At 39.0% G+C, this 17,017-nt stretch overlaps 1 protein-coding gene across 1 annotated transcript in view; it reads right to left on the reverse strand.

The window, feature by feature from the left end:
• Positions 1-212: 212 nt before the first annotated feature.
• Positions 213-17,017, reverse strand: part of TENT4B (terminal nucleotidyltransferase 4B) — a 39,122-nt gene continuing 22,317 nt past the window's right edge. Inside the window, exons 3-12 of the mRNA XM_040075486.2 lie at positions 12,571-12,617; positions 9,683-9,803; positions 8,559-8,666; positions 6,431-6,559; positions 4,981-5,194; positions 4,550-4,676; positions 4,345-4,448; positions 2,525-2,712; positions 1,788-1,952; positions 213-567 (exon numbers count right to left, since the gene is read on the reverse strand). Of these exons, the coding sequence (XP_039931420.1) occupies positions 388-567; positions 1,788-1,952; positions 2,525-2,712; positions 4,345-4,448; positions 4,550-4,676; positions 4,981-5,194; positions 6,431-6,559; positions 8,559-8,666; positions 9,683-9,803; positions 12,571-12,617 (1,383 nt within the window). The 3' untranslated portion in view covers positions 213-387. The remainder of the gene's footprint in view (positions 568-1,787; positions 1,953-2,524; positions 2,713-4,344; positions 4,449-4,549; positions 4,677-4,980; positions 5,195-6,430; positions 6,560-8,558; positions 8,667-9,682; positions 9,804-12,570; positions 12,618-17,017) is intronic.

The following is a 17,017-nucleotide window of genomic DNA, read 5'->3' on the forward strand; positions in this document are numbered from 1 at the left end:
CTAGACACACTGAGTACTATCTCTACAGGTCAGCATGAGCTGATGGGAAATACATTTATTTTACATTCAAGCTTTTATATCCTAAATGACCCTGTTGTAGCATATGACTTATCAAATGAGCAGCCTTTTTTCCTCTTTTTAAAAAATTATTTTTTCCTTTTTTTTTTTTTTTTCAATTTTTTCTTTTTTTTTTTTTTTTTTTTTTTTTTTTCTGCAGTGATCAATCTTCATGTTCCGTTCCGTGGCGAGCTGGGAAAAAAAAAAAAATGCAGTTGCTAATCTATGTTTGAACAGTCTGAAGCTCCAGAAGAGATCCAAGGAGTCACTATCAAACTATCCTGTAGCATGAGATCATTGCACACAGAAGAACAGTCATAAAGTAGGCAACTATCTACAAAGGTCTGACAGGGCTGCATCCCTCTTGTGTTTCCTCTTTTTGCCGTGGAAAAACTGATGGTGCGATTTGCTGCCTTGGTGCTGTTTGTTTGTGACTGAGGTACCATGGCTTGAGTTTGTCGGACCTTGGAAGCCTTTGTTAGAAGAGCGAAATAACCGCGCAGATCCGTGCTGCGGAGGAAAGAGAACACGGTCAGTCCCTGCCAGCGGGAGAAGAGCGTGGCAATCACACATCCTGCCTCTGCACAACGAGCACGCTGACTGCTGAAAACAGCACACCTCAAAAACTTGCATTGGCACAAGGAACCTGGTCACTGCTGAGACAGCAGCACGGCACTGTCAATCGCCCACTTGGGTGGTTGTGAACAAATGTTCACCTCTAGCCCCAAACGGATCCAGAGAGAGGAGCAGAGCACTTGGAATTTTGGTAAGTATAAAGGTATTTTACAGAAACATCCATAATCCAAGATGGCACAGGAAGAATGCTCAAATCTGATCCAGGGCTAATCTTATGCCACATCTTTTCAGAGATGAGGTATGTCAGATCATGGACACGCACGTTCCAGCCCGGAATTAGTTCTGCCCAATAACACAAACACACGCTCATGGCATTGTGTGAAGTGTCTTCTTAGAAGACAAATCATCAGCAAATAAGAGGCATGTCTTCAGAATTATTTTCAGGAAAAGTATTCCGTAAGGTTCTGGACCATCTTTCAAACATAAAATATCTAATTTCTGAAAAAGTGTAAGTATTTAAACTGCATATATCCAGGGTATACTGTATATAGAGGCATAGAATATCTCCTGAATACTGAGTTGCCATAAAAGCATTCCTCAGTTCAGATAAGTTCTGATAGGTGTCACCATAAGGATGTTTGGCTATAGGGGAAAATGAGGGGGAAAGTCACCCATTAGCAAAGAATCTTCACCTCCCTTAGTGGAAGACAAATCAACAAGTAGCAACAGCTAAAAGAGCAGCCAGTCAGAGTTTTAAACACATTTTTGCTAAGTGCTTTCACTGAGTGTAGGCATGCCTCATTTGTCAAATTTTGCAGTCAAAACTGGACTGACGTGCTTTTTGCAAAGGAGGAAATGGGTGCAACACAGTTGTGGTATAAAATTTGGTCAACTTGGTCAATACAATGAGGCAAATTTGGTGTACCAAAATAAAGTTAGACCAATTTCATCTGTTTTAAAGCTGGGAAATTCATCTGTGCACGCTTAATATAGAACCAGGTGGCTTTAGATACAATCAGTGCTGGAAACTTTTTAATGGGGCAAAAGGGAGGTGAAAAATGCAGTGTTCCCTTTCCAGAACAAGTTACCCTTCCATGAGGGATATGTGTAATATTCAAATAACCTACACAGTTGTTTTCAAACATTTCACAAACCTGAGATTTGTTTGTGTTGCTGGATGTATTGGCTGTTTGGCTATTTTGTGTTTTCCCACTTGACTGGGAGGATTCCAGTGACACTTCTTGTGACCCCACTCTGTTTGTGGTAGACTGACGACAACTCAACTGTTTAGAGGTTTTGCAAGGTGTTCCATCAGAATCCTTAAGGAAAATGTAAAGGATTAGTGAGTTTTTCCTAAGAGTGAGTATTTCTAAAGTGAATTTTCCTTTAAAAAGTTAACAGTGGACAAAACTGAAAACTTGTTTATTTTACTAGATATTAAAATTCTTTCAATCCAGCATTCTTATCAAGTAAAACAGATTTAAACCTGTATTGATATGTGATTCTGATTTTAAGATTTCCCTTTTATTTTTTAAATAGAATTCCCAAACAGATTTTTTTCAAACTTTTTGGCCTGTTTGTTTTGTAAAGCACATGGCTTAGGACTACCAGTCTGTTTTATTTTTGAAATACAGTTTTCCCAGAGAAAAGGGGGCTGTGGAACTTTGTATCTACTGTATTCACTTTCTACATGTATTGTGTCAAAACCACACTACAACTTATATCTGTAGAAATTGCATAAGAGTTAACATCTTATGCAAGTTAGGATTCTGGATGAATTATTTTATTAGGATTGTGAGCTCCCAAAATGTATTTCATGACAATATAAATCAGAGGGAAAAAAAACCAAAGAAATTTTAAAAAGTGAAGTCAGAAAACCTCCAGTACTTACTACATCACTAGAGCTGGACAGTGTGGATGACGATGATGATAAAGGACCTGATGAAGAATTTGAAGAATGTTTACTAAGTGTTTCTGAAGTTTTATTTCTAGGTTTTCCCAGTGCTTCATTCTCTTCAGCAAGATTATTGTTACATTTGTCCAGCTGCTGAGTATCTACTATCAAGGTTACTCCATTACCTAGTAAAAACAAAACAGAAGCATCACCACACATTTAAATGCAAAAATACATTGCGTCAGGATTTTTTAATACAGAAAACACGTGTTACATCCCACAGGACACGCACTGACATCTGCACACACCCACACCCTGAATCCACGCGAGCGCATGTGCGTGTGTGCGCTGCAGGCCAGCACCTCCAGAGCAGGGCTGGCTTCCTGACAGGACCCATTGATGCACTGAGCATTGCCCACGGTCTGACACGGAAATCAGGGACAGAAGATGTGGAAGAAGGCAGTAACGAAGTTCAGATGTGCTGCTGTAGATTGTTTCATGCCACACTTCAGCAGCACTCAAATACATAGGTTTAAATACTGTTCCTATATGACCAATACCTGGCAACTCCAATTTTACTTCTGCTGGAGCTGCTAGGAGCAGAAGAACTCCAATAAGCTTCATGGCTTTGTAGGATTTCCTACATTGAAAATTCAAGATACAGAACTCTGATATCTCACTAAGCTCTGCCTTAAAAAAAAAAAAAAAATTGAAACTTAAATCTGAACTAAATCAGCAAGACAACCACTGTTACTGTCACCATTACCTTCCTAATAAGGGCTTATTTTTCTTTTTTTGGTTGCTGTTTTATCTCAAGTAAGACACTTAGGAGGTGGAGATTTACGTAATGCCCATGCACACAGGCAGCTGAAAGAGAGGTGATGGGAGCTCCTGGGACTGAGCACCATTGAATGTCTGCCACTCCTGGGGACAGCAGGGCCACCAGAGCCTGCAGGCTGACAGCTCGAACGGCACAGAGCACACTCAGCTGACAAATCACTAACACAAGTTCTAAAAACAAGTAAACAAAACCCCAGCCTAGCCAAAAGAATGAGCCCTTGCAACATCTTCTCTGATTAATTGCCAACAAGAGAACACTTCTAATGGGGAACATTCTAAAATTAACTGGAGAGTATTAAAATTAATTTTAGTTTGAAAACTTCCAGACAGCAGATATATCTGCACCAAAAGAAGGTGGCAACTGGCTGCTAGAGTCAAAAGATGGGCAATGGATTAAAGGTGATTCAAAAGGGCATTTGTCACCAAGTTCTCTGGCTAGGTTTTGTGTGTTGCCCTTTATTAAAAACACGATCATAATTGATCAGGACTTTTCTGTTTAAAAGACTTATTCCAGTTATATAGTGAATCCTGGCTTAATTATAGCTTCATTACACAAATGGTATGTTAGACTTTCAAATGAAAATTAAAAATGCAGAATTTAAGGATTCAGATTTAAACTAGGATGCCCAGTAATTATTGTTAAAACCTTGTCCACATTTAAAGGACAAAGGAAGTGTGACACTGACAATATTCTAATTTAAATTGGAAGTTTTTCCCAAGTCTCTTTTTGGAAGGCAGCACTCTTTACAGACCTCTCTACTGACCAAATTTATTGTAGTATAATAAAGATGGGGACATTTTACTCTTGTACAAATCTGACTTTTCTGGATGAAAAGACAGGAATACTGAACAAAAAAAGGAAATTGCTATTAAGATGCACACATTGACTTATGTGAGGCAGAAGCAACAATAAAATCTATGCAAGCAAAAGGTGCAGGAAGTTTCCCCCCTCTCAGCCCTGCTGAGTCAAAACTCACCATTACATGAAGATTCTGTTCTGCTTTGCATTCCCCACTGCTTGGATATCCAGTCTCTGTATGTGGCCACTTCTTGTGTTACTCTAATTATTCTCCCTAATATACTGCAAACCAGGAAAAAAACCAAAACCAGCAGCACAATTAATTTTTAGACAGAGAAAAACATAAGCAATGAATGTTTGAGATTTAGACCCAGAGACTTTACCTTTCTGTTTCATTGTTCGGATAATATTTAGCTATTGGGGAAACTGCATGGCTCAGAACAACATAGGCATAATCAAAAGCCTGCTTCACTTGCATGGCACCGTAGGAACTCCTCCCAACATCATTACCTTAAAATAAGAATATAAATAAATGAGTAAGATTGAAACTGTGGTTATCACCTTTCAGGCAGGAGACCTGTTTTAAAAATTGCCCTTGAATCCCAACTAACTGCAGCCACCTATAGAACAGGATTAGCATGAAGCATAAATATTTGAAAGAGTTTAAAAGATCTACAGACATTTAAATGTAAAGAACTCCAAACCAGCAATTCTCTGGGTAAAAGTATAACACACAAAGAAAAAAAATAAAATCCTGCAGTGCATCTATGAAGCATTTAACAGTACTGTTATTCCACTTGGTTTCTGAGGATACCTGGCTGTAATGGATCCTCGATGTACAGCATTGATGGTCTGTAGCCATCCAACATGCTTTTCTGCACTTCATCCTTGGCAACATAAGAGCCACCATCCTTTATTCGGATTCCAGTCTTCAGATAATTGAAGTGACGTCCATATAATTCAAAAAACTCTATTAAAAGAACACCATAGTTGGCATTGGGCATACAGGCATCTTCCCTGGGATGCAGCTATTAAGAAGAGAGAAAAAAAAAATTCTTTTAAGACTTTAAGTTCTTCTCTTTTTCATAGAAAACATGCCTAAATACAGTAATAATAATAAAACAGATATGTCTAAATATAGTATTTTCCCTGGATAAAGCAGTTTTGCATCTTTAAGATAAGATGCTATGACAACTTTTATAAAATAATCACCTCTCAAAAAAAGGCTGTCAAGCACTAATCTTTTTGCATTTGAACTTTTAGCCCAAGAAGTGAACTTCCAGCACTAATGGCAGGGTTCTTGTGAAAAAGTAGATATTTGCACCTCACAAACCTGGGTCTGCAATACAAATACAGACTTCTCATGTGCACAGCTATATATAGGATCCCCTCTGCTGTTAAGTAAGGAGCCTGAGAGACTGTGAACAAGACCAGCTCAGAACTGTAAGAGATATGAAACCTGACCTTTTTTTTTTTTTTTTTAAATTATTATTTTTTAAATGAGCAAATGGAAGTGCTGTTACTCAACATAAGAAAAAAATGGATTGGGAGAGATTTTTGTTTTAAACTATATGCATGTTGCCCTTATTTCTTTTGTGCTCAGCAGGGAACTGCAGAGGCACTCAGCAAACACTGAGCTCCAGTTCCAGGCTCAGATTTTAGAGTAATTACAGTCTGGAAAAAGTATGGACATGCACTTGCAAACACAGCTATACATAACATTTAGTTTAGGAAAAAGAAGAGGGCTGATACAGCCAGAAATCAGCTACTTCATATTTGACTAGTATTTCCTTCCCTCAGGCACAACAACATAGATTTAGTTCATGCATTTTGTTCAATTAGATTTAAGAGAAAGTTGTAAAACACGTTTGTTTGATATCACTTTCGAAACCCAGAGAACCAAGATTACACTGCATTTGTGAAAGCACATGCAGGGTATATGACCTGGAGACCAAGTGTTATAAAAAACAGCTGCAGCTAACACCAACCTTATGGAACTTGTTCCAAGATCACGTGTATCAGAACCTTATGTATCAGTGCCTGGCATTGGTACACCAACAGATGTTCCAAACATCTTTGGTACTCAAAGTATCAGCATCAGAGAAAGAACATAAGACAGGTGGGACATATCTAATTTTAAATGAAAAGAGAGTGCAACCCCCCAAAAAGATAGCTTAAATGATTAAATTTAAGGGTTGATCAAATTCCTTTTTAAGTTGATGTCCTTATGCGCCAATGGCATTGATAGATTCCATTGAACTTACCTGAAGGAAACTGACAGCCATTAAAAAGAGACTATAAGAACCAATTCCACCTGTAAATACTTCATTAAGGTCCCTCTGCAACAGGAACTGTTTCAATACTAAAACTAGAAACGGTAACACAGGATATTTCTGAAAGAGAAAAACAAAACTGTTACAATACCGTGATGCACGCATACAATGGATGCTAAGAGAGCAAACTGAAACTATCTGTTTTATTGTATTTTGTCTTAAAGCTAACTATAAATCTAACCTATCATTTCTAATAACAGTGGAGAAGCCAATGCCCTGACTGTGACCAACAGGTATTTTACCTGTTTGACTCTGGTGGCAAATATAAACAACAGAAAAAAGTTATTACCTCATAAAATCTGAACGATATGGGCTGAATATATATATATATATATAAAAATTTGTTTTTCTCATACAAGTAAAAAGTATAGCAAATGAAGAACTGTGGAGGTATGGAGGTATTGACATCTGTAACAAAAACTTCTTGCTACAATTGAGAGGTAGCTCAAAGTGCACTGAGATTTCTGTCCTGCAAGTATTTCAGATGACCAGAGTTAAAGAAAGCCCTTCATAATTACAATACCCAGGTAACATTTTCAAACAAGTGAAATATCTTTGGGTAACTGGTCCTTTACTGGGTTTATCTGCATGGATTCCTCTCAGAAGTGTGGAGAACACAGACTTTTGGGACAACACTGGAGGCTGGGCTACGCCTGCACTCTGTACACCCCCCACAGGGGAGGGGCAAAAGAGGCTCAATAACATCATTGCTTTTATCAACACAGAGCCAAAGAGTTCCTTAGTGTCACAGATGAAATGTGGGTCATGATGTCTGTGACTGCAAAAAGATTAAAGGGAAAAAAGAATTTTGCTAAGAACTTCTCTGCATGAGCCTTATGGTGAGTATTGGGAGCCCTATTTAGCTGAAGATCCCTATCTACCTAACTGAACTTTTTGAATTATTAAGAACTTCCAGTCACAAGCTGAAGTGTTGAATATCAGTATACACTAAAATTTAAAGACGGGATTTTTCTCAGAAAACCTCATATTCTTAATAAAGGCTCCAACTGCCTCAGACTTCCTAAATAACCTGGAGGAAGAGAAAGAAGCATTTCGAAGCGTAATGCCAAATATGACATCTCAGTTAGGTATTGAAATTCTGTGGGACAAAATAGGACCCAAAAGAACGGCCTGCAAGCGTTCTATAGAGAGTGCTTCAAGAACACCAATGAAGTGACTCGGCAAGAGCACACCAAATTTTCTCCAAGTCAGACAAAGGACCCTCCACAGCAGCACAGCCCATGCCACCTCTTCCCCAGCTGCCCGTGCTCAAGGCCAGCTGTGGTGTGGCACAGCTGCACAGCCTTGGCTCAGCCCTGTGGGAAAGCGCCGCGTGGGAAGCCTTGCTGGGAGCGCCTCCACTCCGCTGGAGAGCTGCTTCCCATCTCACTGTTCCCTGCCTTGTCAGCCTGAGCCATGCTGCTGCAGGCTGCTGCTGCTGCTGGCCCTAATCCTGACCCTAGCCACAGGCTCCACATCCTCACTGGCCACCTGCCTGCCAGGCACTGGCCAGGCTGGGAGCTGCCCCCAGTTGTGGCACCAGACCCGCTCTGCTCTCGGGGCTGGGGGTACCACGGGGCTGCAGCCCTGGCCCTGCTGCCACACACAGCTCCTGCTCTACCCCAGGGGCACAGACCCCTCTCGCTCCCTGACCCTAGCCAAAGGGTCACAAGTAACCCTGGCAACTTGATTTTCTGTGCTTTCACACACAAAAACACCTTCAGGCTTTCATGAGAGGACTATGTCCTATTTTGAAATTCGGAAGTGTGTAGTTCAATGAACTGCAGTTAGAAGAGCAGAATGCTTAAAACAGGGATTAGTGCATTTTCCTTAATCATTGTACCATTAAAACTACTCCACATTTTATTCCTGTATCTTAATAACTTCTTGTCTTTTAAGGCAATGTATCTAAAACTCAAGAACATCCCTCAACATTACCAGACAACAAAAAAACAACAGACTTGAAGTGTTTCTCTAGCAAGGATGCAGCTGGACTAAAAGAGAAAATAAAATTAAGTTATCAAATACTCAGTGTAGTTCCATGGGAGTGTTGCCTAACCTTGATAAAATCTTTGATGAGCTGGGCTGCTTTAACCCCATTTTGTACATTAAAGCTTATATCAACTTTTACTTCAGTGAAGGAATCTGTCAGTTTAATAATAGGTACCTGCAAAAGAAAGATACAATAAGTCAATACAGATTTCCAAGACACACTTGGTTTCATTTATAACTGATATGCACCAGTAAACCTGAAATGAATTTATAGAGAGGAGGTAGGCTGAGAAATCAGGACTCTGATTTATGTACTCACTCGCCTTTCCAATCTGTTTACAGAAACTTTGCTTTTCTAACTCTTAAACGCAATTTTCAATTTACTGTCCTGCTGAACAGAACTTAATGCTTCACCTTCCAGGTGATTTATTTTGGATTGGTTTGGGTGAGTTGCTGTTGCAGCAGCTCAGCTCTGGTGGGGACCACAGACACCAGAGGGAGACAAACACTGGAGAAACGCCGAGAAATGGTCCTGGAGACATCAGAACTGACACAGCTCATGTCACTGGGGTATGACTTCCTCACCAAAATGAACTTCAAGCATGAAGTTACAGAAATGGAGAATACTCTGATGTATCTCTACCTGAGTGATTGCCAAATTACCTCTCTGTACTAATAATATCTATGATTTAGATACCCCAATACTCTTGCATACTTAAAATTAGCAAAAGGTAGGAAATGACAATGGAATTAATCTATTTTTTTCAAGACATACCACTACAGACAAGACTGTACTTAGTACTTCTATGTGAAAACTGATTATACCTGCTTACTTGCAAAAAGAAAAAAGAAATTATTTACTTATGTAAAAACTCAGTCCAGAAATGCACTAGTTTAAACACATCAATGCACAACACTGACAGTCCAATCTCTCTTAAAAGCAACATGCTGTGCATATGAAGTATCAGACAATTTCCACAATAGAAAAAAATGGGTTTGTTACTGCACTATCAATTATTTTGTCAACAATAAAAATAAAATAAAAAGTTCTGTATGTTCTATTTCAAATTTAATATACATTTTTTTTTCTTCTTACTAAATAGTTTCTGCTTATGAAAATTCATTCTTTTAACCAACATATTTCTTTGATTTAGCTCAGAACAAGGAAATACCCTCTTCTCCCAAACTTACAGTTGCTTTATCTAAGACCTTTACTGAGTTTTCATCTGCTACATTGTGCTTTCTAAGAGCTTCTTCCAGGGTCCAAAGAGGTAATGTCTCCCATTTTCCAAACACAACTAAATCAATATCACTGAAATGGAAAAAAATATTAAAATCATTCAAATTAAAAGACCAATACACTTAAAATACAAACAACTGGCATCTATACATAACTCGAATAAAGCTGACAGAACATAGCTGAACCAAATACTTAATTCTGATTTTTCCACGGAAATAGTTGGAGATGAACTCTTACACTTGGGAAAATACAGACCATTTCAGGTTATCTAGAGGAGGGGACAGACAAACATAAATCAATTAGGATGCAAAGCATAAGATTAGTCTCCTCAGGCCACACTGTGAGCAGAGAGGGATCAGCTTCTCTGGAGTGATTCAGAGCAAGAAATTAACTTGTTGTGAATCACCACCTTTGGGCTGTACTCATCAGGAATGTTGATTTAACAGCCTGACACCGAAAGGAAAAACCCTTTTTCCCATCCTCTGCCCCCCAGATGCATGACCCTGTCTGCTCCTTTGCTCCAGGTCTGGTGTTTGCCTAATCCACAGCAAATCAGTTCAACCCATGAATGGGTCTGGCAGGAACCTTCTTCAGTCCCCCTTTAAAGAACCCTCAGAACATTCTGGGGTAATTTCCTGCCTCTTTGCATCTCTAAGTTGGTTTTCTGGATGATCAGAGCACCAGAGGGCACAGGGTAAGCTGCTGGCCTGCAACACCAAGAACAGGAAGCAAGGAAAGGGAAAAGAAAACATGGCAACTTGGACTTCAGGAAGCAACAAGCTATTAAATAAGATCAAGCCACCTAATTAATTTCACTCATTAACTCAGCTCCTTGAAGGGGTGTCTCCATCCCATTACACCTCCTCCCTATGCACACATATAGTCATTTCACTACACAGGGAGCTGACACCCTGAACTCAAATTCAAAAGGTGGCTGGTGTCACATCTGAAGCCAGTGAGGACTACTGTGAGACCCTGAGCCTCCCTCTTTGCCCCCCAAGTGCTTTGATTTCCCTGCCTGGCCGGGAACACAAAGGAGGTGAGTGTGTAACCCCACAGTTATGCTAGGAGGATGCTCCAGTGATAGAGAAAACTGTGTCACAGGAGGCACAAAGAAGTTTAGAAATAATTCCCCCTCCAACAGATTCCACAGATCTGCCGACTGACAAACACCACTGCTTTAACAATCCCAAAGAAACTACATCTGCATTAGATGAGCTGTCTCCTGCCAAGCAGCACACAGCCACAGACCACTGGGCTGACAAGGACAGGCAGCACCCGGCTGCTTTCAGAAATGTGTTCAAAACTGCCTTGGAGAGCAGGAAATGCTGCTGGACATTTCTCTACTAAACTAAATTAGTGTTAAACCCACTGCTGACAGTTAAAAACAGGAGACATTTTTCTGATGCACACCGAGAGAGAAAAAGCAGCTCTGTTGCCACCTTGAGCACAGGCACTGCCTGCAAAGGGACAACACAGATCCAGCAGCAAACAACTGTGTGCCCAAACCTTCACCAGCAGCTTCAGTTAATGGATACAGAGCAAATCCCAACAAAGAGACACAGCATTAAAACACACACTTCGGGCCTTTCTGAATCCCAGAGCCCGGAATCTAAACAAACTCCGACTGAGAGGCAGGAAAAATGTAGGGCAAAGGGCAGCTTTGATAGAAGGCAACAGTGAATTAATGACCAACACACAAATGATGACTATTTTGAAAGTTTGACAAGCACTGCCACAGGAAGTTTTTTGTGGGTTTTTGTACTATATTTGAAGTGTCTACATTTGTTCTCCCCCAAAACCTCACCTGAAACAAATACTCAAGAAAGGCAGTATATGACAACAGAAAAGCATTTTTGTTACATCTGTTTCAAAACAATCAAGCAAATATAGTAAAGTATCTATCAGCTGGCCGAGAATATCTCTCTAGCATTACCAGCATCAAATCAAATTTAATTAAGCCCATTTAAAATAAATTTTTAAAAGGCCACGAATGAGGCCAAATGTGAAAACAGTGAGTATTTGTACATCTCACTTCTGGCTTTACAAACAAAAACTGAGAAATCAGACCTCCTTACAACTCCGGGAACTAAAGCAGATACCAAAGTATCTGTCAGGTTCTTTCTTTTACAAACAGAGATGAAACAATGATGAGGATATCCCTCACCTGCAGTCAGTACTAGATGTGCTCCTGCTCCCCAAGTATGGAACTCAATTCAAAAGTTATCCTCAGATTTATGCTATTTAAATGTGTTTATCCCCTGCAGCCATTTAAGCCTTTCACTCCATTTTTATTTAGTTGTCATAAATACTCACAATTTCTACACAGAAGATACCAGTGTGACTGATTAAAGACTATTTATGAAAACTAACAATAAATTTGGAAAAGGTAGATGTTGACTGCTGTACAGATTTCACAAAAGACTGAAAGAAAAAAACCAATTCTTTATGTAACATTTTCTCTTCAGTGCTAACATTAACAATGCAATGTTAAAGGTTTCAACTTAGCAGTCTGTGGAGATAAAATTTAGCTTTTCTATTAGGGCCAACATCTTTTGGTATTAATGAAGCAAAATCCCAACATAAGCCTTTTATGACCACATGGTAATTCAGATCCTTCTAATGATACATGCATGATCTATAGAGACATGTGTTACAGTCAATCGTCTTATTTATTGTATTTCTTACACTTTGCAGAGAACTAATAGCTTAACACTTTGTTAGCATAACAAGTATTGACAGAAGTCACACAGATGCTGGGAAAGTAGATAAATAACCCCAGGGTTACAGGTCAAGTTCATTTTCTTTTGTGTGGAATTTACACTGAAAAATTACTAACCTTGTAGGTAAATATAAACCAGTTTTAAAACTTCCAAATATCTGCACCTGAAACACAAGGAAAGGATATATGAGAAAACAGACAGGAAGAAATTTTTCAGGCTTCAGAAGACAAAGAAGTCGATCAAGCTGCTTGCAAAGGCTGGCTATTGCTACCCTCCACTGGCAGATTTTGGTATTGCTAACAGGCACTCAGCACTTCTGTTAAAGCACACGCATCTTCAATGTACTACAAATAGCTGATCCACATTGGTTTTACTCATAAAACATTAATAACTATGACTTTTCTAATAAAAAACTGCTTTGCAATGTAAAAATTGTTCCATGACCAAATCTGTCAAAAACCCAGAATCCAAGATTTTCAAATGCTTAACGATGACACGACATTTAAAACAAACAGCATCAGTTAAATTTGCTTTTTGTTTTCACATCTCAAAGCATACCTCTACATATTTAAGCATTTTTGAAGTTTAACGTATTTTCATTGCTTTGCATGCTTTGAAAAAAATCAACTCCATCATGACCCATTTTTTTTTCTGCATTACAAAGCAAGTAGCACAACTCTGTCTATTTCTGCTTAAACAACAACAAACAGAAGTTCCATAAAGCTTCACATCCCAGAGAATTACTTTATTATGCTGGATTTTTACTAGCACTGGAGGTGTAAATCATCAGGTTTCCCCTGTAAGCTCTCATTACTCAGCCAAGCCTCGCAGGGAGGTCGGACTCATGTGCTGAGTCTCAAAGGGAGACTGGGGAGACTTCAAAGTAAAAAATATCTACACATTTGGGCTAATTTTCAGCCATTCTTCTGAAGTGTTTCCTGGAGCCACCTTATACAGACTTGAGTATTCTGCTTTAATGAGTCTCAAACACCAGTTTGATTGCCACCTATTTGTATGTCAAGTGACCCACTTTCTATGTTTTTCCCCTTCAGGATAAGAAAAAGGGGAAAGATGATGTTTTGCAAGTGTCTTAATACTTTAGCAGACTAAGAAGCAGTTTGAGTGCTTCTTCCTGATTATTTTTTATCACTTTGCTCCTCTTAGCCCCTCAGCCCATGCCCAATAAAAAGTACATACACAATTTAATATTGAAAGTTCATAGCTTCCTAAACTGGCAAGGACTGTGAGAGGTGCCAGAGCATGAGCACAATTATTATACAGAAGCATAAAGGCAAAAAAAATCTAAGAATGTAATAAAAATAATTATCACTATTTTTAATCCAGGATAGTAATAGAAGTACCCTCTATGAAACTGGGTTCAGTCAAACCAGGATTAATTTGGGCACCAAAAATACCAGAAAACTGCTTCTGCACAACAAAACAGCCACTGATGGGTTTGGAAAAAAACTAAATGTACTTTCACATCATCAAACAAAATAGTGTGTTCAGCTGAACAGCAAAGAGAGCCTTTACTGAATAAACAACCCTGAAAGTATTCATAAACTTACTGATACAACATATATGACCTTTACCAAAAGGAATGAGACAACATCTGCTCTTGTACAATAATTTGGAGTATGAGAAACACAGAACTATTAAAAAAGAAACCCACACCCACACTTCAACCACTCTCTCACGAAAACTGGAAAGACAAAAGAGGAAGAGTGAGGAAATCAGAACACAAGTTTTAAAGGATTTTGATTTATTATCAATTTGGAATTTAAACTGTTGAAGCTCCGTAGCCATGCATGTATTTAAAGCACCCCAAACACAGAACACTATTATGGCTTGAGACGTGAGCATTAGTTTCTGTGGTGTGCCAATGCTGCCAATCACGTTTTTATTGTTTGTGGACAGAGATCTGTATTTACACTCATAAGATAACTTGAGTCTTCACAGTACAGTTATGACTCCTATTCCTCTATGTTACTGTTACTGTTAATTCCACATTTCTGTGAACTAGTTCATATTAAATTCCACAGTTCCTGAAGGAGCTTTAATTACATTATGTGTCCAAACACATTCTCACTAAGCACAACAGAACTTGGAAACCCACAAAAGCTTGGTAAATGCATGGTACCAAAATCCCTCTGTCAAAACAACAAAAAAATCCATCCACAGCCTATTTAATTTCCCTTTCTCCTCCATCTTTCAGTAGAATTTTCTGAAGTTTGTCAAACTAAATAGAGTTCATCTTTCTATTTCCATTCCCAATCACAGTATTTTTTAACTGAAGTGTGTGAAGTATACAACTCTTTTTAGATCTATGTGTTCACACAGACATGAAGCTGAGGATAATACAACAATCAAATCCTAAATTTGACTGTGTAATTACTTATTTGTTTAGTAGCCAAATTTTCCTACTGAACTGGTCAAAAATCTTTGTTTTAAAAAAGTTTTCATTTAAATGTTTTGGGTTATTTGGTTTCAGCGTAATTAAAGTGTTTCTTATGGTCAGAACCTTGCTGATGCCAAGAACAGCTCTCACTTACTAGGAATGTTTCCTTCTAAGCACATTCCCTTGAGTAAGAGAGCAAATGACACAATTGCTAACTTCTATAAATAAAGTAACAGTTTAGGATACCTAGTTTTCCCCCCTCCATCTGCCTTTTCAGCCTTTTCCAAAGTGGAACAGGAGAGGGGAAAAAAAAAAAAAAAAAAAGGACGTGCTCAGGCACATTCCACATGTACATTCGCTGTACATTTATATTTATGAAGCCTTATTTTCCTTTTCTTGTTATCTGTATTTTATGTATTTATATATTTTTTATGTCTTACCTATGTGTTTAGTGAGAAACAACAAGCTAAATGTGTACGTTTAACTTCCAAGTTGATTTTAGCTGGTTTGGCTGCATCAACGACTCAAAATGAACAGCTTAAACATTAACTCATCACTTTACACGACAGCTAGAGCAGAGGACATTGGACCAGATGACACTCCGCCTTCCCAGAGCATGTACTCAAAACTTGAATCTTGGAAGTAGCTAAACCAACACAGATTTTCAAAATGTTAGTGATTAACTCAAAGGACTGAAAAATTACAAGAGACCGTCCAAGACGAACACAGTTGAGTTCAGCAGTTCAGTTCCCAAGCTGATCTGGCAAAATAAGTTTTAGAAAAATAACATCACAGTAATGCTGTTGTCACCATTCAGTTCCCTTTTAGCCTCCAGAAAATGGAAGGACATACAAAAGGAGAATTCTTCCTCAACGTAACAACTGCAGACAAAATGCAGTTGGGCTTTGAAGAACAGCTACTGACTTGAGAAAAAGGAACTGGCACGCTCTCGCTCTCTAACATTTTCAAGCACAGAGGAGAAGGACAGTCCTGGCAGTTTTAACTGGCACTAATTGAAAAGTGAACTTCAGTTCTTCAACTACACAGAGTGTGCTTCCTCTCAGTTACATTACAGCTAAGCCCAGTGGTCAGCTGTCACTTGTGGCAGGGATTGTGATTTACTTCCCCTCCTCAAATACCTTGTGGCTACAAGAAATTTTCAGCAGCTTAAAGAAAGACTATTTTCTCAAGGATGTGAAGTTATATATATATTTACATGGACACACACACATATATATTGTTATATACGTATGTAAAATGTTATTTTTAATAAAAAAGACTTCTAGAGATCAAGCCTGTCCTACAGAGTATCTCTGGAAGCAGTATGTTCTTGTGCCCCATTCAAAGTGCTAGTGGTAACAGAGATCCCCTGGTAATAAATCCATTCACCCCATTAGACTAACATTGCAGCACATAAACTTGCCTAGAAAATAGTAGCATCTCTAGGCTGAAGCAATCAGTGGTTTTGGTGAAATCCTCTCCTCCAAGGCACTGGCAGGGCGTATCACAGCATACACTGTTCCATACCCACGCTGTTCCCTACACTATTGCCGGTCAGACCACTACTCCTGCCCTTGCTTAGGGCCCACCTGACTGTTTCACTGGGTTACAGGAGAGCTGTGCAACACCTGTGACACATGCTGCTCTCTTACACAGTTCCCACAGAAATGTTACTGCGTTTGCTCAGAGAAAATTGCCAGATACAGGGAGTAATGACTCAACCACCTCCCCCCGGCTGTGCCAAGGCAGCAATCACCGAGTGGAGCGTGCTCCTTCCATATCTAGAACAATAACCACTCTGAAAATGTGAGTATATTTCACACACAAACCCACACACCACATACACAGAACTTATACAGAATTCATATTCTCTCGTATTCTGCCAATTTCTAAACAGGCACTCCAAAAAAACAGGTTAAGAAGATTTGAAATGAACAGTGGATTTAAGTCACTCTTGTCAAAACACTGTCTTTTACTGTGGCAGGATCAAAGAGCATTCCTTATACTAGAGATTCTGCTGTCTGAATCTGGTTTGCTATTCTGGCTAACAAGCCCTTATTTTCAGCTACCGTTATTTACAAACGGATGACTACAGCTAGAAATTTACATTCTGGAAATGAACACAATATTAGTAGAAGAATACAACTAAACAAGATTCAATTATG

Source organism: Hirundo rustica, chromosome 11, assembly GCF_015227805.2.
Source record: "Hirundo rustica isolate bHirRus1 chromosome 11, bHirRus1.pri.v3, whole genome shotgun sequence".
In the NCBI taxonomy this organism is placed as follows: Eukaryota; Metazoa; Chordata; class Aves; order Passeriformes; family Hirundinidae; genus Hirundo; species Hirundo rustica.